This window comes from Hibiscus syriacus, unplaced genomic scaffold (genome assembly GCF_006381635.1).
Source record: "Hibiscus syriacus cultivar Baekdansim isolate YM2019G1 unplaced genomic scaffold, ASM638163v2 tig00110549_pilon, whole genome shotgun sequence".
NCBI lineage: Eukaryota > Viridiplantae > Streptophyta > Magnoliopsida > Malvales > Malvaceae > Hibiscus > Hibiscus syriacus.
The window spans coordinates 14,325-39,582 of NW_024062776.1; the positions used below are offsets into that span (position 1 = coordinate 14,325).

General features: G+C 35.0%; 4 protein-coding genes and 2 pseudogenes across 4 annotated transcripts; 3 read left to right on the plus strand and 3 right to left on the minus strand.

The window, feature by feature from the left end:
- Positions 1-665: 665 nt before the first annotated feature.
- Positions 666-3,504, plus strand: LOC120131118 (annotated as a pseudogene).
- A 1,301-nt stretch (positions 3,505-4,805) lies between these two features.
- Positions 4,806-5,296, plus strand: LOC120131174. Its single transcript, XM_039148222.1, has one exon. It carries the CDS (start codon positions 4,844-4,846, stop codon positions 5,279-5,281), a length of 438 nt encoding a protein of 145 aa, XP_039004153.1. The 5' UTR covers positions 4,806-4,843; the 3' UTR covers positions 5,282-5,296.
- A 4,720-nt stretch (positions 5,297-10,016) lies between these two features.
- Positions 10,017-12,009, plus strand: LOC120131167 (probable galacturonosyltransferase-like 7). Its single transcript, XM_039148220.1, has 2 exons — positions 10,017-11,463; positions 11,585-12,009. The coding sequence occupies exon 1, from the start codon at positions 10,218-10,220 to the stop codon at positions 11,436-11,438; it is 1,221 nt and encodes a 406-aa protein (XP_039004151.1). The 5' UTR covers positions 10,017-10,217; the 3' UTR covers positions 11,439-11,463; positions 11,585-12,009.
- A 1,406-nt stretch (positions 12,010-13,415) lies between these two features.
- On the minus strand, positions 13,416-15,883 carry LOC120131119 (annotated as a pseudogene).
- A 912-nt stretch (positions 15,884-16,795) lies between these two features.
- LOC120131121 (pectinesterase-like) lies at positions 16,796-19,295 on the minus strand. The gene is made up of 3 exons (XM_039148200.1): positions 18,457-19,295; positions 17,589-17,749; positions 16,796-17,514 (listed from the first exon to the last, which is right to left on the minus strand). The coding sequence occupies exons 1-3, from the start codon at positions 19,293-19,295 to the stop codon at positions 16,820-16,822; spliced, it is 1,695 nt and encodes a 564-aa protein (XP_039004131.1). The 3' UTR covers positions 16,796-16,819.
- A 2,396-nt stretch (positions 19,296-21,691) lies between these two features.
- Positions 21,692-22,303, minus strand: LOC120131122. The gene has a single exon (XM_039148201.1). The coding sequence runs from the start codon at positions 22,301-22,303 to the stop codon at positions 21,692-21,694; it is 612 nt and encodes a 203-aa protein (XP_039004132.1).
- Between the last annotated feature and the right edge of the window lie 2,955 nt (positions 22,304-25,258).

Here is a 25,258-nt window from a genome sequence, read left to right on the forward strand (position 1 = left end):
CTGCAGTGATGCACATATAACTCAATGTGTAGAGTGGTTTGGAGAAAGGAATGCCTGTTACACCAACCAGAGATCAATTTGAAAAAATAAATTGGAACTCCAAGAAAATCATATGCCGACTGGAGTTTAATAAGAGAATTATAATCTTGGACTAGATTGTTATTAGAGACAATTTACCTAGCACTTGTAAACCAAATCCAGAAATTAGTAACGTAAACGAAGACATGGACCACAAAACCACTCTATGCATCTCCCCCTGCACAAAATATGTTTAGAGCACATTCACCAACATATGCATGCAATGCCAGTATCCTTAGCATAACCCTTTCTTTTCCTCATTGGCAAGTGAAGTTCATAATGAGATTAGTCCATTGACACAGAAATAAGAATGGTACCTCATAATGCAGACGTATATGTCCAAAATGCAATCCCACAAGACATGTGAGGACAGCCATTAATGAACCGAAGAAATTCTAAGAGGGAAGTTACAAGTACAATACCGAGCAATAGGAGTGGCATATTTGGTGTTTAAATGCCTTTAGTTGTGTGTGCACAAGCGAAAGAAAATATTATAATAAGAAGTCTTTACAAGTTTAATGATCACAATTAACAGTTGTAGTGAAAAGCTAGGAACATGATAAAGAAGGTCATTATCTAATCTTAAGATGCCCTCGGGGTCAAAAGGAGCAAGGCACCATTCAGGTGACTGTGGTGGCAAAGGCACCACAGTCAGGAGAATTAACACTGCACTCCTGTGAATGAAAATGGGTGCATGTCCTATTAAGATCTTAAAAGTGGGCGTTTCGAAAGGCATCACCATATCTACAACACAAAAGAAAATAGTTGAATAATCTTTGTTCTTCTGTACACTGGACGTTTATATAGATGTTGTTCGCCCAGAAAATACTGATCAATATAGCCAACTGCATTGCATGGAGGTTCAAGGCTTCCTCTTACTCCACAGCGCACCTATTAAAAAAAGATCATAACCTCCTTGGTGCGAGAACAAACTAGAATTCAAGCCGGATAGCAGATCATTTGCTTCTGATATAAATATAGACAAGATTAAAACAGAATACATCCAAATTTATTGATTTTCTTATTCCCAAAAGCTATAGTTTCAGACTACAATATCAAATCTAACGGTACAATTCTCAAATCATATATTTATGTTATCATGAAGTAAATAGTCATTTGTTTTCTCAATAAAAGACAAACAAACTGAAATACAACCCAGAAGCCTTTGGCTACTAGGACTGTATGACAAGCCTACCAGATATGCTCAAAACTTGTGCTGAAAAAATTAAGTTCAATTAGTTGCTTAAATCCATAGCCCCTGAAATAAGAATATAGAAGGCTTTTGGTCAATCCTTTTTCTTATTTATTTAATTTGATTGTTTTGTAGTTTGTGGCAGCTTGGGCACTCACAAATATTGCTTCAGGCACATCCGAAAATACCAGAGTTGTGATTGATAATGGAGCTGTACCTATATTTGTTAAACTCCTTGGCTCTCCTGCGGATGATGTACGTGAACAGATAAGAACTGCAGTTTGCAAGTGTTCTTCTATTCGTTAATACAGTTTCTTTACAATTCCCGTACGCTTTATCATTCTTTTGGCATTACAGGCTGTTTGGGCATTAGGAAATGTTGCTGGAGACTCTTCTAAATGCCGTGATTTGGTTCTTAGCCATGGGACCCTGGTGCCTTTGTTGGCACAATTTAATGAGCATGCAAAGCTCTCTATGTTGCGAAATGCAAACTTTTGCAGGGGAAAGCCACAACCTTCGTTTGATCAGGTTGGACTTTCTGGTAATATGAATTGTGGGACTTGTTATGACTCTTTTGCTGTTGACGGTTTTTGCTAATTCGTGGTGCTTTTGAATGTAAATTTGCAGACAAAGCCTGCTTTGCCAACTCTTGAGCGGCTTATCCATTCAAATGACGAGGAAGTCCTTACAGATACATGTTGGGCTCTGTCATATCTCTCGGACGGTACTAATGACAAAATCCAAGCTGTTATTGAGACTGGTGTCTGCCCTCGACTGGTTGAGCTCCTGCTGTAAGTGATGAACTTCTTTCCATTTTGAAACTGATTTATTTGTTTTCCTTATGTTTATTTCTCTCACTCATCCCCATCTTGTTGTTAGTCATCCATCCCCGACAGTCATCATTCCTGCTCTTCGCACAGTTGGAAATATTGTTACAGGGGATGATATGCAGACTCAGGTATGGAGTTCATGACATTTATTACTTTCTCAACAGTTATTTGAATTGTGTTCCTTTGAGATATCATTTGTAATTATCCTTGTTCTTATACACAACTTATTATATTGTATTTTGACTTGTCCTAATGCGTCTCTGTGCCTAAACCTTGTCGGGACTGTGCTTATGTTTTTTATCATTGTTATTTTGACATACTGTATCTAGACGACGATGCAAATGAATTACTCAGTTCTGCTAGACGGATGGATATATCTGACTTTTGTTCGATGAAAAGTGATATAAGTTGATGACATCGTCTGCTGTTCTTTCAAATGCAATATATTTTTTCTCTTTAGCTTGTCATTGCTTTAGGTTGCCTCTCTCTGCAGTACTCTGATTTTTTATGTTGTTGCTCAATCCGGTGCATTATTAGCCACCAAGTCCTTCCGTGCCTGTTGAATCTGCTGACAAATAACTACAAGAAGAGTATCAAGAAGGAGGACCATCTCAAACATCACTGCTGGAAATGTAGATCAGATACAGGTAAACCAATTATATAGTATGGCAACCGATTGTTTGTAATGGTCTACTGCAAAGTTTGAAAAGTAAATGTTTTTTTTTATAGAAATTGTGGCATTCTCATCCTATTTGAATGGATATCCGTTGGATCATGGTCTTTGAGAATCATTTGCAGGCTGTAACTGAGGCTGGCTAGTCATTCTTCTTCAAAATGCTGAGTTTGAGATGAAGAAAGAAGCTGCTTGGGCAATTTCAAATGCTACATCTGGTGGTACCCATGAACAGATAAAGTATATTCCCTTTGTTATAATCATTCTCTGGCTCTTCTTGGAACAATTTGCCATAAATTTATCAACTGCCTGTCTTGTTCACCAGGTTTTTCTTGAGCCAAGGTTGCATTAAGCCATTATGCAATCTTCTGAACTGTCCCGACCCAAGAATTGTCACAGTTTGTTTGGAAGGTCTTGAGAACATTTTGAAGGTTGGTGAAGCTGAAATACTTTGGTCTGATCTGAGTCCCTTGACGACTGTTGCTATTAAAGTGAGCTTTCGTTGTAACAAGTCTAGATTGTACTGTTTTGTGCTTTGCATCAGGAATCAATTGCACGCCGTGTGTGGCCCGTATTTGTAGAGCAATTCAGTCTTGCTTCTTATGGATCTCGTCTGTCCTAACTTGTTTCCGAATTCACAGGACACTTGGTCGGAGTCGAATGAAACTCAATGGTCATTATTTTCTCGAAGGAAACGAAGAGTGATTACTGGGCTGATGTTTAATCAGTGAGATTGAGGTTTGTGGTTCTTTTAAGGTAAAGTCAATAAATAGTCTCGACTATAAGATATTGTTTTATTGAATATTTCGTTTATTAAAAGTTACAAAATGATTATCTCATTATTAATTATATTTCAAATTCATCATTTTTCGTGAAAAAATAGACGGTATTATGAGTTAAACGTTAACTTACTGACTGTGATATGATAAAATATGATATCAAAATCTCAAATGACTTTCATATTCCAGTCATCATGTTAACGTCCAACTTAGACAACTGTCAATTTTTTAATGGAAAATGATGAGTTTAGAATATAATGAATAATCGAGGGCCCATTTATAACTTTTAATAGTCGAATGACTTAACAAAAGTAACATTCTATAATTGGAAGATTATTTTATAACTTTTAACAGTAGAGTGACTTTATAAAATAGTACTTATAGTTGGGGGACCATTTGTATACTTTTTCCTTCTTTTAATTTGAGATAAAGGTTGTTGAGGAATAATTAAGAAACGTAGTTTTTTTTATAATAACCGATTTTTGATTTATTAATTAATTAGTTCAAATAAAATATTATAAAATCAAAAATAATTCTATCAATCTAATTTACTACATTCGCAACGGTCGGGAATTCGAGTATAGTTGTTAACACGGTTATCTCAAACAGCACAACGTAAGTTAGTTAAATATAATAACAGTTGCAAATAACCAATAAGAGTTCAATAATGTGGCACGTGGAATGGCCAGACTGACATTTAATATGGACACTGAGAAATACAGTCACTGTTTCATATTTAATTCATTGATAAATTACACCAATTATTATCATTTAATTTTACTCATTCTCCTATTTTACTCACTTTACTTTAAATCCATTTAATTTACTCACTAAATTTAACACATCTGATTTTTTGTCACTCCGTCATTTTTTCACTAACGAAGTTATAAATTGCTTGTTATATTAATGCAAAACGATATAGTTTTAGTAAAAATTTCGTTTTTCTAAAACAAAGTTGTTAACTATTTAACTGTAGAGTGAAAAAATCAAATATATTAAGTTCAGTGAGAAAATTGAACGGATGTAAAATACAATAAGTAACATAAGAAAGAGAGTAAAATTTAGTGATGATTGATATAATTTACTCTTAATTCATTTGCATTGATCAATCCCACCAACCTCTCTACTCTGTATATTTCTCTTACTATATTAATTTATATTAATATATATATATATATATATATTGTGTGTATGTATGTATGTACGTATACGTATCTTCTTCCATATTTCCTCACTTTCTTCTTTTCTCTTTCCATGTTAACCGGAAAAAAATAGATACTGAAAAGCGGTGATGGAAGGTATTTCTACGACTGTGTACAAGGGTTTGAGAGGGCACTGGCGGAGGAGGGGCTATGTCCAGCTAAACGGTACTTCGAGAGGAGGATCCCGGCGGAGCAGGGTGGAGCTTGGCGGGTCCTCGCGGCGGAGGCGGTTCTGGAAGATCAGGGTAAAGGCAAAGCTAAGATTACAGTCGCCGAAGAAGTTCTTTGTTTGGCTACGCGATGCTTACGTGAAGATGATGCTGGGGATAGCCAACTCCAGGGCTGTTAGCGGCTTCGGCGGAGCCATGGGGGGTCATGGTATATCGGCCTTTGGGAAGCGTCCGGTTAAAGAGTATGATGAGAAGATGATCGTCGAGATCTACAAATCGTTGGTGATGGCGCAAGGTCAGCTGGTACCGAGAGAAGCAGCTGGGAAGCTCAGCTCTGCCATTGTTTGTCAACGGTGACGGGGTTTTATCATTTAATGTTGTTGTTCTTAGCTTGTGATTGAAAACCAATAAATTGTTCTTGGACTAACAAACTAATTATCTGGGACCAGAAATGGTGGGAAATCATAAAGTTTTTAATTAGTTTAATTAAGTATAATTAAGATCATGCTGCTGGGATGGCAAACCGACGAGGCGGGAGGGGCGAATACCATTCCTCGATTCTCATATCTATTTAATATTTTCATATCCATCGTTTACCTATCACTTACGACGGGTAAAATTTTTAAATTCACACTCGTTCACATGGATATATTTTCAAATTCATCTCCACACCCACTACCTAATTAGATATTCACCACTCATTTTGTATTCGTCTATACCCATCCATACCCACCAATTTGAGATAGAAAAAATAGCGGTGTTCAATTCTGAAAAAGATTATACCCTAATATTTAGTTAAATTACAAGTTGTGTCCTATAAAATATTAAGATTACATAATAATCTCTAAAATTATCCAAATTTTACATGGTGTGTAGTTAGTGTGCGGGCGAATGAGGGACAGACGGATGTGGAGCAAGTAAGGTATAAAACTCATCACCTATCTACTACCCTCAACGAGTATGACTTTTTACATCTACACCCACCAACTACCCACTAAATTTATATTCATCCCCATCCCAGTTGGAGCTAGTACGATATGAAATCCATAAAATTGTACATGTCTATCACCTGCACATGCTACTACTCGCAATACAACGATAATTTATATTGGATAAATTACTCGTTTAGTATCTAAACTATAAATTTTGATTCGTTTTTATACCTATTTTTTTAATCAAAAAGCATACTTTACATTTTAGTACCATGCCATTAAAAATTTTAGTTTTTGTTCCATTTTAGTACCCTGTTCAAAATTTAAAGTTAAATTTCGAGAAAAAAATTTGGAAGTTTAGGTATTAAAACGGATCAAAATTGATAGTTTATATTAAGCTTTTATTGGCTGATACTAAAATGAAATGAAAACTAAACATTATGTGTGATTTTGAAAATATTTAAAAGTTTAGATACTAAAATACACTAAAATTGATAGTTTAGGTACTGAATGCATAATTTAACTTTTATAATTTAAAGACCATTGGTCCATTTCTTGGGCTGCATTATTGTCTCTCGGCGCCCAAAATGAACCCGAAAGCTAATATCTAAGGCTTCTCGAAGGTAAAATCATTGAGTTTAGTTGCATTCATATTATTACGATGACAAACAAGTAGAATATATCTCTTCCTACATCCCTATATTTATTTAATAATTTTGTATTTATCGCTTATCTATTATATCCGTTTATGCAAATATATTCTCAAATTCATCTCCACACCTATTATCAAATTGGATATCCACGATTCATCCCGTACTCGTTTGTACTCGCCCGTACTCTTTAATCCGATATAGGAGAATTGACCGTCTTCAATTCTAAAAGTGTTTATACCTAGCATTTGGTTCAATTACAAGTCGTATCTTTTAAAATCTTAAGGTTTATAAAATAGTCTCTAAAATTATATTTAAATTCATAATTGTCCAAATTTTATATGGCGAGTAGTTAGTGGTCATGCAGATGTCGGGCAGGCAAATGCAGGATGGAGGGATACGGAGTAAATAAGGTCTCAAACCCATCACTTACACACCCGCTTACTTATAACTAAACTGATACTCGTCCCAATTAAAACAAGTACGATATAAAATATATAAAATTATACACATCTGTTATCCCTAATCCTATGATGTTTTATGATGCGAAAGGTGGATTAATCAAAGGACAAACAATGGTCCAACGTCGGATCCATCCATACTATAATTATCATGAAGAGTTGTGAAAACAATGGGGGAGAAGATATTGGTCACATGCATACACACCTGGTTTCGAGGGCTTTTGCCTAAACTTAAAAGGGAAATGATCACTTGCAGTTGTCTTAATATGCGGTTAAAAAATATATTATCGGTTTTGTTATTATTTAAATAACAAAATCAGTAAAAAATTATCAAAAATATTATTATTTCTACAGATTTTGTTATTTTTTCTACCGATTTTATTATTATTTGACACTTTACTGAAAAATATTAAAAAAATATTGATGTTTTACGTAAAAATAAAAATATTTAAAGTAATTTATTACCGATTTTATTATTTAAATAATAAAAATATTAATAATATTTTTTTTAATTATATATTAAGGTACCGTATCGTAAAATTTCCCTAAACTTAATGCATTGATGACATCTTAATTTAGTAGATTTCTACCATACACCAAACAAACTGTTAAATCATTACGCCTACTCATGTGTTCTTGTGCCCTACTCCTGTACTACAACCGTACATGCATGTAGCAAGTAGCAATCGCTTGCTGTTTTTTCATCATTTCAACAAATCATAGGTTTTATTTGGTGAAATTATTGTTTGAATTTTCGACTTCGAGTTTGAACATATATTATATTATATTTATTATATATTAATAAAAAAAATAATTTAACATAATTTTGATTTTTTACAAGTAAAATATATAATAATATTTAGCTATCAAAATAATTGAAGGGTATAGTTAATTTTAGGGTAAAGTACACAAAGGGTCCCCCATATGTTTTTTTTATAAGTCATCCGATTATTAAAAGCCACAAAATAGTCATCTGATTATAAGATATTGCTTTGTTGAGTCTTCGACTATTAAATGTTACAAGATGATCACTCGACTATTCATTATGTTCCAAATTTGTCATTTTTCGTTAAAATATTGACGACAATCTGGGTTGGATGTTAATCTTCTATATGAGATATGATAAAATTTGATTCCAAATGCTCGAACGACTATCATATCTCAGACAACGGATTAACATCCAGTTCAAACTATCGCCAATTTTTTAACAAAAATTACGAGTTTCGAACATAATAAAAAGTCAGGTGACTTTTGTTGTAACTTCTAATAGTCGAGGGACTCAACAAAGCAACATCCTATAGCTGAAGAACCATTTTGTAACTTTTAATAGTTAGAGGACTTAACAAAACAGTGTGCTATTGTCGGGGGACCATTTGAGTACTTAATAAGTTTTAAAATAATCATATATCATACAAATAATCACATACCACTTAACAAGTTTACTATTGTGTTTCTCGAATATTTATCTCTAATTTTAGTCTTAAATTCTATTTCTGGATAAGGTGCAAGTAGTCTTCTATACCTTGAAGATGATGTACAGAACGGTCCACCAAAAAAATTTACAGGCAAATTTGGTACCATCTGAGCTAACTTTATATTCTCGAGGTATTTGTTTTAAGTTTTAGTCTTAAAAATATGTCTATGATCTTCAACAAAATGTAGGGAGCACCCCCTAAATTTATGTACCCTGAATAAGATATAAGGAGTCCCTCGTATTTGAACAAGTCAAAAAAGGCCAATTTTGAATAAATTATATATTTAATATCTAAATTATTAGTTTTGCTCTATTTTAGTACTTAAACTTTAACATTTTTTAAAACATATCCAAACTTTAATTTTTATTTCATTTTAGTACATCACCATTAAAAACTTTAGTTTTTGTTTCATTTTAGTACACCATTCAAATTTTAACGTTAAGTTTTGAAGAAACTGAAAGTTTATGTCTAAAACGAGCCAAAACTGATAGTTCAGGTACTAAACACGCTAAGTTTTTAACAGTGAGTACTAAATGAAATGAAAACTAAACATTGGGTATGATTTTAAAAAAATTAAAAGTTTAGATACTTAAATAAATCAAAACTGATAGTTTATGTACTAAATACGTAGTTTACCCTTAAAATTTAGAACATTATGCAATTAACCCAAAGTTTTAGGGGCATAGTTGTTAGACAAAAAGATATAAGTTTGTAAATAAGACAAATGTATCTCAATCAAGAGAAGACATCCACGTATGAGCTGCTATTAATTGTTATTAATGAATTACTCACTAACGTCTAATGTCCATTTCATTGATCCCCACGTCAAATGCCATTACTCTATAATTAAAATTTGGACAAATTACATAAATAATCACTTAACTTTACTCTCTCTCTTATTTTTCTCACTGTACTTTAAATCCGTTCAATTTTCTCACTAAATTTAACACAATTAACATTTTTAGTCTCACAAGTCATTTTCTCACTAAACGACGTTATAAATGAGTTGTTATGTAGATGCAAAATGATGTTGTTTCAGTGAAAATTTTGCTTTTCTAAAATGATATCGTTTTAACGTCGTTAAATATTTAACGGTCGAGTGGCAAAAATATAAATTGTATTAAACTCAGTGTGAAAATGAAATAGATTTAAAGTACAGTGAGTGAAATAAGATAGAGTAAAATTCAATGATGACTGATGTAATTTACCCTTAAAAGTTTTATACAAAATATTTTTTTTCTCTCTGCCGACAATCATTAGGAATATTCAATTCTAAGGCTAGGTTAAGAGGAAATTACATCGACGAATCCTTTTGTTTTTGGTATATATCATTTTAGTCATCGATTTTTAAAAATTAACATCTCAATTATTTATGTTAACAATATATTATATTTTGATTATTAGATCGTGAACTCTCAGTAGTAATATAATAATATATGTTATGATAAGTGTCATTATTTAATTAAAAGATTAAATTTAGTAAATTAAAATTAAATAAAAAATAAGTTAAAAATTAAATGTATAATTATATAATTTATTTTTAATATGTATATAAATAAAAACTTTTGTCAGCTCCGTATCTCTCTAGTCTCTGCCTCTGATATCTCTAATGTGCTGTCATCAGTTTCTTTGCATAGAGTAAGAGGAGGGGAAAAGTGAAAGGGAGTGGGAGGCTCGTAGCGTTACGCCGACGGCACACGATAGCACTGGGCTCTGCCTCAGTTTCCGCCGATTCTGAACTTTGGGTTGTTACTCCGTATTTATTCTCGTGAGGTATGGCGGACTTAAAAGGGATCTTATCGTTCTTCCGGTCCTCACTTTCTACTCTGTTAGCAGATCGTCTCGATTTCAAATCTAAAAAAAAGAAGAGAGGGATTTACAGCAGTAAGATGCTTTGGATAATGCGATTCTCTGGATTCTTTTCAGCGGCAATGGTGATGATCATTCTCTCGCCTTCACTGCAGTCGTTTTCTCCAGCTGAAGCCATTAGATCCTCTCACCTCGACAGCTACCTCCGGTTCCCGTCGTATCAGGCGTCTACTACGTCGCCACATTCATATAAGGATCGGATTTCTTTTCGAAAAATCATCGGATTTCGCAATGCCGACGAATGTGGCTCCACCTATCGCGAAATCAGAGGCGTCTGCGATCCTTCTTTAGTCCACGTGGCTATCACTCTCGATGTGATCTACCTCCGCGGGTCAATCGCCGCCGTTCACTCCATTCTCCAGCACTCGTTGTGCCCGGAGAACATTTTCTTCCATTTCCTCGTATCGGAGACCGGTCTGGAAACACTCGTCCGGTCCACTATCCCCGAGTTGAAATTCAAGGTTTATTATTTCGATCCCAAGATCGTACGGAACCTGATATCGTCTTCTGTTAGGCAAGCGCTTGAACAGCCGTTAAATTATGCTAGGAATTACTTAGCTGATCTCCTAGAGCCGTGCGTACGGAGAGTGATTTATTTGGACTCCGATCTAGTCGTCGTCGACGATATCTCTAAGATGTGGAGCACCAACCTGGGATCACGTACAATCGGGGCACCGGAATATTGCCACGCCAATTTCACGAAATATTTCACGGGCGGATTCTGGTCGGACCAGCGTTTTCCGGGCACTTTCAGAGGGAGGAAGCCCTGTTACTTCAACACGGGGGTGATGCTGATAGATCTGGTGAAGTGGAGGCGGGTCGGGTACACGAAGCGGATAGAAAGATGGATGGAGATCCAGAAACATCACAGGATCTACGAGCTCGGTTCGTTGCCGCCGTTCTTGCTGGTTTTCGCGGGACACGTGGCGCCCATCGAACATAGATGGAACCAACACGGTTTGGGTGGGGACAATGTGAAGGGAAGCTGTCGAGACTTGCATCCCGGTCCGGTTAGCATCTTGCATTGGTCCGGCAGCGGTAAGCCGTGGCTTAGGCTGGACTCCAATCGGCCGTGTCCACTGGACTCATTATGGGCGCCTCATGACTTGTACGGACAATCGCGTTGAAATCACCGTAGCGATGCAGTCGCTGGTAAAATTCCTACCGGGACTGTTAGTTTCCGTCACTTGTTTCGTTATTTTTATCCTTCTAGTTTTCCCCTTTTGATTATGAACTACAAACAAAAACATCTTAAGTCACACACTCATTGTAGGTGAGGAGTGCGATGAGGAAGGAAAATACGGCGCCGGCCGCGGCAGTGGCATCGGCGGAATAACTACTGGCTGTAAATTTATGTTTGTCGGTGGCGGCGGCGGGTGCCTTGCGTGATTCCTTTGGGGACTGGGTGTCAAGCCAGGCAATCACATATTCTCTCTTTGTAACTTGTTTATTGTTTTTTTATACTGCAAATGACGTGACACGTATACAGTCATACATACATTTCGTTTATACTGTTCCTGTTTTGTACACCAAATAATCAAATTTGTATGTGATGGTGGCACAGAGTTAGGGACCCAGACGTCATTGTAGCGTAGATAAAATGTTCAAGCTAGGAATGGGACCCGATTCTTTTTGCCCTGGCATCACACGTGGCCTGTTTGATTATTATTTTTAAAATAACACGAGTCTTCATCTTACTATTAAGGCAGCCTCATATAATTTGTTCATAGGTACAAGTACATTATAAGTCATTAAACTATATTTAAATGATTGTTTTGATCTTTGAATTTACATGGTCCATTATTTATCTTTACATTTTGGGTACTTTTACTCACTCATTTTAAAAAACATAATATATAGTCATTTTTGTTTATATTTAATTAAGATATAGTCACTTTCGTTTTTATTTAATTAATATATAATCACCACAAGTTAACTGTTGTTAACAGTTAACAAATCAGGTGACATGATATTTTGGTATAATCAGATATTTGGTCACTGTTATTTATATATTCTCTTAATTTTACTCATACTTTTAATATTAAAATATTTTGGTATAATCATATATTTGGTCCCTGTTATTTATATATTCTCTTAATTTACTCATACTTTTAATATTAAAATAAATTTAATCATTCAATCGAATGATACCACCTGTAATTGGTGCCACGTATTATCATTTGTTTGTTTGGAGGATTAATTTTATTTTAATTTAATATATTTATTTTCCACCAATATTTTGAAAAGTTAGTTTTCCATTTGAATGATGGCGCGTGGTACAACATGTGATACCAGTGACATGTGATACGTGACATCCTTCGATTGGAATATTAAATTTATTTTAATTTATTAAAAATATAACTAAATTAAAAGAATATATAAATAATAGAGACCAAATGTGATTATATCAAAATATTTAACGACAATTAACTTACGGTGATCACATCTTAATTAAATAAAAACGAATTAACCATATATTAGGTTTTTTAAAATCAGTGATGAAAAAAAGACAAAAACACAAATATAAGTGATCAATCATTTACTTAATCCTTAAATTTACCAAAGTATTATAAAACCAGTATTAAATTTACCAAAGTATTCCAAAATAACTTATAGAAAATTATCACTAAATTTTATCAAATTGTCACAAAATGATCGACGCGATGTTATAATAAAGTATAAAATTTTGATAATTTTAATGATTATTTTTTAGTAATTTGACAAATTATGATGATAGTTTTATAAAATTTAAAAGAAATTTAATGATGATTTTATAAATTTTAAAAATTTAATAATCAAAATGATCGTTCGAGCACGAGTGTATTTCACCCTAAACATTATTGAGCTCATCTAGCTGTTACAATGTCATTTTCTTTAGATTCCTCTCCTTTTGTCATCTTCTAAAACCCAACCCCATTTATTTATGACATTCATAATGACACCATGTATGTCTTTGGCACTTTTACCTATACATCGACTGTGTTCAGTAGGGCCACATGAAAACTCTGCTCAAGGAAATGTAGCAATATTCCTTGAAGTTGAAGCATACAATAGGTGTTTGCATATGGCTCAATAAGTCTGAAATTACATTCAATGAAATTGGCTCAATAGTTCTGAAAGTACATCAAGGGGACTGGAACTTCATGTAATCCTTGCTTCCGATCGGCGGATCGATATACACCCAAAGCAAGGAAACAATGATGGAGAGCAGTCTGAATTAGTTCATACTTACACATGCATGGCTTAATCTTTGAGACAAGCAGGCCGGACCACACGAAAACAATGGTTGGAACTTTTCCCCTTCTTCCCATCAGTCCTTTGGCAAACGGATAGAGATGACACAAGACCCAGAACCTAAAGAACACCCCTCCGAGAGGCTTGCTCCACTCCGGGAAGGGGCTGTACATGGTTCTCGCTACGGCCACCGCAATCGCGATCTAGTTCAGCATCATGATTGTGATCAGAGGAACCATTTGGAAGCTCCATTTTACGATATATAGCTCCGCGAACTCGTCGTCTCTGTCTTTTGGGGTGGCGGATTTGGAAGTTAATGTGAATGAGATGTCGACTCCTGCTATGACCTTTAGAAGTCCTTGTAGCATTGCTGCGAGATGGGCACTGGTTCCACCGATCAACCAAAACTGTTCGTTCCGCCACCAATCATGAAGAGTGATTCCCGACCATTTGATTTCGAGGATGGCAAGCAGGCATAAGGTGATTGTGATGGCCAACAAGAATATCAAGAAGGTCACACTGAGAGCTTGCACTATGAACTGGCCCGAGAGTAGAGAAACTGCATGTAGAATGCAGTAGACTAGGGAAAACATAGAAGTAAAAGGGTACATCCCCACATTGAAATATGCCACTCTTTGCAAGAACTTCATTCGCCGAGTAGCAAATAGTGCATTGTTCCTCGGAAAGAATATCTCAACTGAACCAGTTACCCATCGAAGGACTTGGTGCAGCATCTGTTAAATTGATCGGAGCAGTCCCACGGAACGCATCCCACTTGGTTACACAGTACACCGATCTCCATCCACGATTGTGCATTCTATAACCAGTTACCACATCTTCTGTGACAGAGCCATATATCCATCCGACCCGTTTTCCCCATTCAGTTTTATCGTCTTAGAAGCAAGATATAACACTTATTGCTTCGGCAACAGTTGCAGCGTCCAATGGTTCACGGGGCACTGCAAGCCAACCAGCTGGCCTACCTTGGTTTCCCTTTCCTTGCATATCCTGAAGCAGCCTTCCTTGGAATTCAGCGACCGGGATCGATGCTGCCAAAGAAGTAGAGTTCCCAAATCTTTTAGGAAGAAGCAAAGATTCAATATCTAAATCATTATCATTATCATTGTGTTCCCAATTAATAGGCAATCTTATCTCATCTTCTGCTTTCTTTGAAACCTTGGGTTTCCTCAAAAGGAACTTGATTTTCCTTCTGCAAAATCATCCATGATGTTCAGTGGCTCTAGGAGGACTAAGCCCGTAAGGACCCAGTTATCCTGAAAATGCAACCTGTACCTACATACTTTGGCCCCTGTAACCCATCAAGAGCTCTCATGCTTACATCGAAGAACACTGTGTTATGATTTGCGTATCGGTCATTCGGGTCAATCCCCTCGAACCTTTGTGGGAACTTAACATAGCACATCCTGTCACCACCTCTGTCAAGCATGAAAGACATTCCTTCTCTGAGAACCAAAGAATTGTAGATGTAGTGATCACAGTCAAGGTTGAGGATGAATGGCCCATTCGACATGATAGCACTCGTTCGAACAAGAGAATTCATGGCTCCAGCTTTCTTCTTGTGATCATAACCTGGACGTTTCTCACGGGACACATAAACCAGCATCAGAAACCTGGTATCGACTTCCTTCACGTCGATCAAGTTCGCTCCATCTGTTTCTGCACCATAAACAGGTTCTGCATTTGGTGGAGCCAACATTGCCTGCAAAGAAAGACTAAATTTAGCATTTGAAAACCACACACATAACAACTGAATTCACAAACTTGATTCTGAAATGTAACTGAATAATCCCAGCATGGTCTCCTTTTGAATGATCCGGCTCTGAAGATGCCCATGTTCCAGGCCAGTGAGAACCATTAGACATCCATGTATCTTGGGGAGTTTAACAGGGTCTGAAAGATTGCCTCCCATTTCCATCTGTGTCTTTTTGGCTCGAAGCTCTTCATGTGCATTATAAGCATCTGATCTCCTTCTAATCGACTCAAGCAACGAGTTAATCCTGACCTTAAACTCTTCACATTCTCTCTTCACCCTCCTTCCCTCCCTAACAAAATCAAGCCTCACTTTGTTCTTAAGAAAATCACGCTTCAGCCCGAAATACGCCTCGGGATTTCGATGTCCGATGTTATGTTTGCGGCAAAAAGGAACCCAAACTCGAGCAAAGCTAGCAGTCTCCGCTAAAGCTTCAAATGTCAAAAGTGCACCACCATCATCTGTAAGGTAACAAGCAAGTTTTTCTACTGGATAGTCAACGGCTAGGATTGAAAGGATGGTGTTTGCTGTTACAAGAGGGGGTTCCTTTTCAGGGTCCGCCGTGGAAATGATAGGTATGATTTTGAAAAAAATTGTAAGTCTAAATACTAAAATAGACAAAAAAACTGATGGTTTATGCAGTAAATGCGTAGTTTAGCCTATTGTTTTTCACGTTGTCAATATTAATTATTTTGTTTAATTGTGATTTTAGTCCTCGTTACTTTTTCAGAACTTATAAAATTCTCCTAATAGCTTTTCCCCACGTGAAAAAGTAATCGTGATTCCCTTCGTTTGTTTCACTTGAATTGAGTTTTCACAGAAGAATTGGGGATGGATGACGATGGCAACGAGCAAATCACGATAAATTTGAAAGTCGATCAAACTCTATCACAACAAATTTCCAAATAAACTTTAGGGTAAATTACGATTTTGGCCGTTTTTATACATAAATTATTAATTTTTTTAAAAATCATACTTAATTTTTTTTTTTGTTTTACTATAATACCTTGCCGTTAAAAATTTCAAATTTTTGTTTCTTTTAATACACCGTTCAAAATTTAACATTAAGTTTTGAATTTCTTTTTGAAAATTAATGCACTAAAACGGAGCAAAACTTAAATGCGTTAATTTTTTTTATGGCGGATACTAAAATGAAATGCAAAATTAAATGTTAGGTATGGTTTCGAAAGCATTGAAAATTTAGGTACTTAAATGAATAAAAATTGATAGTTTAAGTATTAAATATACAGTTTACCCTAAACTTTATTTTTATTAATAACACTAATAAAAGCAATTTGACATGCATATGAAGAGATATGATCTAATATTTAAAAAAGGGTGAATGAAAAATTATTCGATGGTTTCGGTTTACCGTTTCATCTTTGGTATCGATTAATAATATTTGTTTATATTTTTTTTTCTAAGTTGAATCTTCACTTTTACTACGAATGACTGGTGAACGAATTTCATCAAATAATTTCTCAGGTGAATGCCATTTATGTTTCAAGTGAAGCCAAGATAATATGGGATCTGAGTAGAATCCAACCACTCCTTTCCTTGTATAAATGACCCAACAGTGAACTGGTTCGCCTCATCGGAGCTTTTAATGACCCTATAACCAGGCCAATTCACCCTTTTGCTCGTACTCGACCCTGGCCCTGTGTTCATGTACTCCCCGTAATAAAGCGTACTCAAACCAATATTCCCGCTCCATTCCGCCCATCCAGCAGGATCCACCAGATCGTCTATATACGACCGCAAAACAACCGTCCTCGAATACTCTTTCCATGGCCGCCCCAAATACGTCTCGAACGACGAAAGGACCGGGGCTAAATCAGAATCGGCGAGCAGTTTACAGTTCAGGATTGAAATCCCAGTGTCCTGGTTCGGATCATCTCTTCCTTGCGCCGTGAAGACGTTCTGTTGGGAAGGGTTCGGTTTACGGGCGTATAGATTGCAGTTCTGGAAGACCGCCGCCGCGTTCCCGAAGATGGCGTCGACCGTTCCGTGCACGTCGCATTCGCGGTAGAATTGCCGGAGGGAGTGAACGTAGAGAGCGTCCTGGTAGGCGAGTACGCTGCACTTGTAGAACGCGGAGAGGTCGGCGTTGATCCTTAAAGCCACCGCTTGGTGTTTGCTCGGCCCCGCCGTGTTCTCGAAGGTCATCGCCTTGGCTATGAATCCGTCGCCGGCCACCGCTGAATCAAGATTAATGAAGCTAAGTAAGCTTAACGAGTTGTGAAGAATTTGAAGGTTTCGAAGCTGAACACACCTACGGTTGCCGTGCTAAAAGTTGTATAGCTATCGACGGCGTTTCTGTTGGCTTTCACCACCGTCTTCCCCATACCGTCTCCCACAAACATCAACATTTTCTTATCTGCTCCGACCGCTACGTTTTCGAAATAAGTTCCGCTTTTTATATATATCACAAACCTATAAAAATTATTAATAAGCTCATGATCAGTGAATTAATTTGATGTTGTCGGTTTCACATGAATGAAAGTAGGGTAAATTATATATTTAGTATTTAAACTATCAATTTTGTTTTATTTCAGTATCTAAACTTTTATTTTTTTCAAAATCATATATAACGATTAGTTTTTGTATCATTTTAGTATATCACCCGTAAAATGACATTGCATTTTTTATGGGTAAATTACATCATTCATCACTTGATTATCTTCTCACTCTTATTTTAATACTAAAGTTTAAAAATTTCAATTTAACTACTCAACTTTCAAATTGTTTCTATTTTAATTATTCTAATTTAATTTATTAATAAATTTTGTGAAATGAAATTTTTATTATAATTATTATTTTATTAATATATAATTTAAAGTAAAAAATAAATTTGAAAGTTACAGTGATTAAATTAGGAGTAATTTAAAAGTTAAATAATTAAATTAAAAAATGTAGCGACCAAAATAGGAGCGAGAAGATACTTGAATGATGAATAATGAAATTTATCCATAAAAAGGTGTCATTGAAAATCATTTGTTGAGTTTTTAGTAGTGATGTACTAAAATGAAACAAAAACTAAATGTTATGTATGATTTTAAAAATATTGAAAGTTTAAATACTAAATTTGATCAAATATGATAATTTAGGTACTATATATGTAATTTATCCATGAAATTAACCTTTTGCGTTTGTTGTTTGGAGCTGCTGCCACGGCGTCGTTGATCTTAGTGAAATTCCCACTACCATCACCGGCAACGATAAGATCGAACTTTATTTGATCATTCTGAGCCAATAGAAGTTTCCTGTCTCTCCCCGATAACCACGCCGGAAAATCCTTTTCCCGGCCACCGGTTTCGGGGAAAAACTCAGATTTCGATCCGTTGACACTGGGGACTCTTTTGAGCATTGCAAGAGAGTTGCTGATGTGATGAGATATGTTGTGTACGCTTTTTTCAATAGTGTGTATCGCATTCCCTTTGCTACCATCTAACCCGTCGAGACATGTGTACTGGTTCGTCATTGCCGCGCTCAAAAACGTCCCTAACTTGTGTCGGTTCCCCGAGACTCGTGATCTCCCCGGAGTAAGACACGCTCGGGCCACCGTCAGCTCCGCCAATGTGAGGTTGAAAAGCTCAATGCAATCGTCGAACGCGTCCCGTTCCAACGTGTCGTTACGCTTGAGTCTCTTTTCGATATTAGCACATTTTGCGGAGCTGAGCGTCACCTCGTACATTGCCCGGTTCAAGATTGTCGAGATGAGCTCCTCGAGAGATTTCGAGGCAAAATCCGAGATGTCAGAGACGACGGCGACGCAAAGGTCGGGGTACAACGTGCCTTCGCACGCGGAGGAAGCGTCTCGGAGATGATCGTGGACATGTAAACTGCGAATCGGAGCGTTTCCGGGGCTCTTTCTCGCAACGGCGACAGATGGAACCAAGGCCAAAACCAAGAGCAAGACAAGTGCCGAAGTTGATGCAAGAACAAGTAAGATGTTGGATCTTCCACTTGTATGGTACATGCTAGCGTGTAAGGGATTGTTAATATAATTTTGATGTTAATCTCTTTAATTAATGGAGTTTAATACTAAATTATAAACAATTTTACGGTAAAAAAGGAATTAGATTTAGTAAACAGTTTTATAAAATCCGGAACAGTGATAAAAGAAAACCAAATAAAAAAACCCTTTAAAAAATCCGGGACGATTAATGATTGGTTAGAACAATCATCACCCTTGAGCTATAGCTTCACCAAACCATCACCATATATATTATTTTGTGCGATTAATTTATGGAGACGAGTTTTAACTAATAAGGAGTGTGTTTATGAAGATTACTCGTGTAATATATATATATATATATACTTTCAAATTTTTTATTTAATTTAATGAAAAGGATCACAATTTAAATACGTATTTAAGTTTACAAACTTTCAATATCTATATGACATATAATCGTTTAGGTATTGATTTTGGGGTGCTTACTCTTCCCTCTCACGTAACCGACTCTCGAACCCTTTTTCAAAATAATTTTTTGTGTTAAACACAGATCAATTTTATCTTTTAACTTAATTTTTCTAAAAATTATTTTAAAATATAATTTTTAGGTATTCAACATACCTAAACTAAAGATCGATGGTGACTCTAAATTTATTTTTTTAACCCTAATTTTTAAAATTAAGGTGGTTTGATCCTTCCAAAAACTCAAAGTCAAAAAGCTTAAGGACTGTTCCGTCATTAAAATTTATTATTAATAATGATTTAGATTAAATATATTATTCATGACCGTCCACGAAATAATTATATTGATTTGTGACATAAATCAGATTTGTTGGTGTACTTTGATCATATTTTATAAATATTTTATATCAATTTTTGAATTATAATATATTTTAAATTGATCTATGAACTTTTAGATATTCTATATCAGTCATCAAACTATTAATATCATTTTATTTTGATTCTTTCATCAACATGTTGTTAACTTAATTGGTTATTGCATAAACCAAGTTATTTCAGTGGCTAAAGAGATGCTTGTTAATTTTATAGGTCTCATGTTCGAGTATCAAAGACTACAAAGGCGATGACCTAACTTTCGTTGCAAAATGATTGAGAATATTTAGAACAAATATTACATTCTAATCACCTTATATTAATAAAAAAACTTTATTGGTTGTAAAATTTTAGGGTAAATTACTCAAATGACCACTTAGCTATGAGGTTAGTATCGATATGACCACCATAATTTCAATTTTAATAATATGATCACATAACTATTTAATTGGTTTAAATGTAGCCACATGCTGTTAAAATTTAACAGTGCAGTTGATATGATAGTTAATAAAATTAGTATAATTAGACATTTACTCCTCATAACTTATGTATTCTATCAATTTGATCATAATTTTAAATTAAATCAATAAATTTAATCATCCAATCATATAGTGACACATAATACATATCCAAAGAAATACAACATTTTAGATCTAACAACTTAAACTCATCTAAACCCAAACAGCTCAAACTTAAATCTACCAAAATAGCCTAAAACTAAAACATGTCCAAACTATTGAAGCAAACCACGAATGTTACGTACGAATCAAGCCTCGTCGATAAAAGAATTATTGTTATTTTTTGAGATTTCGGGTTCAAACATCAGAAATATCGGGATTTTGAGCGTTCAATATTTAATGATTGTTAATTATCTTTAAATTGAACACAATATTTTATACTTATCTCATATTAATCTTAAAAAACTCTGAATGATTAATCTAATATTTTAAACTTTCAAATATGCGGCTAATATTAATAAATTAGTCTAAATTAAATTATGCATACATTTTTAAATTTTGACTGTATTTGAGAAACTGCTTAATCCTTCAATTTTTAAATGGGTAAACTACGTAGATAGTCCCCTATGTTTTCGGTTTGGCCGACTTTGGTCACTAATTTAAAAATTAAGGGAGAATAGTCCCTAAAGTTATCGATCCATCCGATTTTAGTCCCTAACATTATCAATCCGTTCGATTTTAGTCCCTCATCCGTTAACTCTCGCTCGATTTTAGTCCCTTAGCCATGTTAGGGACTAAAATGGAACGGATAGATAACGTTAAGGACTATTTCCCCTTAATATTTAAATTGGTGACCAAAGTCAGTCAAATCCTAAACATAGGGGACTATCTGCATAGTTTACCCTTTTTAAATTTAAATATCGAATACATTCTTATTGTTTTAAAATTGAGCAGTTTATCCCTTGTCAATATTCGATTCTAATTCCATCTATGTATTGAACATTCAAACTTTAAATCTGCTGGATATTCAATTAAAAAAAGTTAACCTTCGAACCGAATGGAAATTATAAACATGCAAGAATATTAATTATGTTGCAGTGGGGAAATGAAACTAGGAGGGTATATAACTCAATTCGGAGCCAAATTATCGCCGTTGTCAGAACTCGGACCATCGGCGCCGTCGTCACTCGGAGCCAAAATATGGGCGAGGTCGTCGACGATAGAACACAGTTGGAGGAAGTTGTTAGTCTTATTAAACAGCTCCAGGTCCTTCCCCTCGCCTTGATTCAACGCGGCCGAGCACTCGTTGGCGTCGTCCAGCGCGGTCCCCACCTCGGTCTTCAGGCCCTTGAAATCCCTCGACGTGACGAGCGCCAGGGCGTCGTCGAGGTCCTGCATCGCGTCCTCGAAATTCTCCGAGCAATCTTCGAAGTTCTGCTCCGTGGTGGGCGCCAAGGTCTCCGCGCTCTCCGAGAGCGTCGTCCGGATGAACGTCGCGGTCTCCGAGCCGTTGCTGGCGGCGACGTTGATCGCGATCAACGTGAGAGCGACCACGTCCTTGGCGTCTTGGCTGGCCTGCTCGGCGCCTAGCCTCGAGAGGCAAAGATCCTTCTCCTTAACCTTTTGACAAGTCTCGGTGACTAGTTTGTTCTCAGCGCTTAATAAAAGGAAGAAAGAGACGCAAATGAAGAAATACAATGCCAATGCGCCATTATTTATTATAGACTTCGTTGTTTCCATCTCTAGTTTATGAATTTTTTTCCACCTTTCTAGACTTGTAATAAGTTATAGGGTCACGATCTTTATAGTTTTTACATGTAAGGCTCTTTCTTTAAAAATATATATATTTTTAAAAAATATCTATGAACAACTTAAAAGACAATTACTCTTGGCCACACACAATGAATACTAAAAATGGTGAAAATATTAAGAATCAGCCCAAAAATGAATTTGTTCATCCGTTTTTAACGATATCCTTTTAGTTGATAGGACAATTTACTACCTAAACTGTTATTAGTTTTGGTCTGTTCTAGTATTTAAACTTTTATTTTTTTTAAAACCATCTCTAAAATTTAGTTTATGTTCCATTTTAGTATCCCACAGTTAAAAATTTTAGTTTTTGTTTCATTTTAGTACCATGTTCAAAATTTAACGTTAAGTTTTAGAAAAAAATGAAAGTTTAAGTACTAAAACGGATCAGAATTGATAGTTTAGGTGCTAAATGCGTTAAGTTTTTAACGTGGGTACTAAAATGAAATAAAACTATATTTTAGGGTAAATTACGTATTTAGTATTTAAATTATCAATTTTGGTTCGTTTTAGTACTTAGATTTTTAATTTTTTCAAAATTATACTTAAAATTTAGTGTTTTTTATTTTAATACCCTGTTTAAAATTTAACATTAATTTTTGAAAAACCTTTAAAGTTTAGGTATTAAAATGGACCAAAATTAATAATTTAGATACTAAATGCGTTATGTTTTTAACGATGAGGTACTAAAATGAAATAAAAACTAAACATTATGTATGATTTAAAAAATATATAAATATTAAAATATTAAAATAGACCAAAACTGATAGTTTAAATATTAAATACGTAGTTTAATCTATTTTTTTATTTAAAAGAATATGTTACTTTATTATAAACACTTATTTTCGTCTGGGGTCTTTTTTTTATATAGCATAATATACATAATAATTTCAAATATAGTTTTTGAAAACTTATTTTTAAAAATGAATAATTTTGAAAATATATAATATATAATATATAGTTTTTAAAAACTTATATATAATATATATATAATATATATGTTGGGTAGGCAGGCCTGACCCAGCCAACCGACCCGGTAAGCCCATCAAAGAGTTAGAATTCCATGCTAATCAGGGGCGCCGCACGAGAGGAAGCAAGCAGCGCTCGTGGATGCCACACGCCAACAATCAGCGGGATTTTCGGCCGAACAACCCAGGACTGACCCATCCCGAGCTTTCTGGACGCACCAACAACCAACGTTGTCGAACATCATCGAAGTGAAGAACACCAAAAAGTCACGAACATCATCGAAGTGAAGAACACACACAAAAACAGTGTACCAAATATAGAAACTTAAAATAAAAAAACGTTCGAAATCGAAAGAAAAAAAAGTTGGAGCCTTTGTCTTGTCGAAGAACGCCGAGAATGCACAGAGGCCTCGTCGGAAGGAGAAGAGTCATCAGAGAGTCGAAAAGTCACCATCGGTAAAGGTAAAGTTGAAACTTTGAACGTAGATCTACGTCATTTGAGGGTTTTTTTAAGGGAATTTGGGGCTCGGGTTCTGCTTCGGGACGTTTAAAGTAGCATTTTTCAGGTAACCCCTAGGATTCCTGCCACTGACGATGTTGGCCGGAGCGGCGGCAGTGCGTGGCTAGGAATGGTGGCCAACCATTCAGCCTGGTTGGCTTGGGTTGCAAGAGTTTAGAAGGGAAGAGAAGAGTGATATTTAAGAAATGGGGTTGAAATGATTTTTTTAGGATTTGTGGGGTATTTATAGGGGATCGAAGGGTAATTCGTAAATAGTTTAATTATTTTTACAGTCCCTAAACTTTTGATGTGTAATTTATTTTGGTCACCTGTTGTAAATTTGCCCATGAATTTTGAATTTATTCAATTTAATCTTTGTACAATTCTCTTATATTTCGCAAATTGACCCCTCCTAACTTTTTATTTATTCTTGCAGCATCCAAATGTTGTTAATTTGGTCCTTAATTTTAAATTTGTTGCATTTAAACCCTTTTAATTTAAAATTTTCTTTTACTTTATATTTTCTTAATTTAATTTTGTTTTACTTTAATAATTAAAATTGATTTGATTTATATTTTTAGGTCAATTTCAAATCCTTCGATGGTAAGTAGTTCGGGTCAAACTTTTATATTTCAAATCCTTCATTGACTGTAATCGACTCCCGAGTCTGACATATTTTTGGTAAAACGCAAATCATGTAAGGTGGTAAATTAAGGTGTCCGGTCAACCTAAATTTTTCTTAAAAAATAATAAATGATCGGTGGCGGCTCTCGCATGTTTTATTTAAGTCGAAGCCTAATTTCGGGCCCACCCGAAAGACGGTTACAACATTTATCTATATATATTGTTTTTAAAAAAAATATTTATAAGAATAGTAAACTCCTTAAATTATTTATTGAGATAGTACATTTTTAGTTTCACATAGATAAAGATCCTACGTCAAATGCCTTTATTGAAAATATTATCACATCAACTACATCTTTCAAAAATTGTGTGTAATATGATCCGTATTTATCCTACTTGATACTGAAAGATTGAAATGATACATCAAATGACTAAACTAAAATATAAAAAAATTCAAAAAATTATATGAATTTGATCTGGAAAATAAGTAACATGTGTATGTATATATACAAATTTTATTTTTAATCACTCGAATAATATATGTTAGAATGATATATTTAATGCAAAAGGGTAAATTTTTGTCCCTGTAATAGACATAATTTATCACTTTCGTTTTTATCGTATTTTAGCTCTCTAAGTTGCTCAATTATATCATTTTATACCTTACCCCTTACTTAAAACCCTAAATTATAAACCTTAAACCCTAAACTATATTTCCATAACCTCTAAACCCTAAATCCTAAACACTAAATCATTTATACTTTAGGTTTTAAGTGAAGAGTAGGGTACAAAATG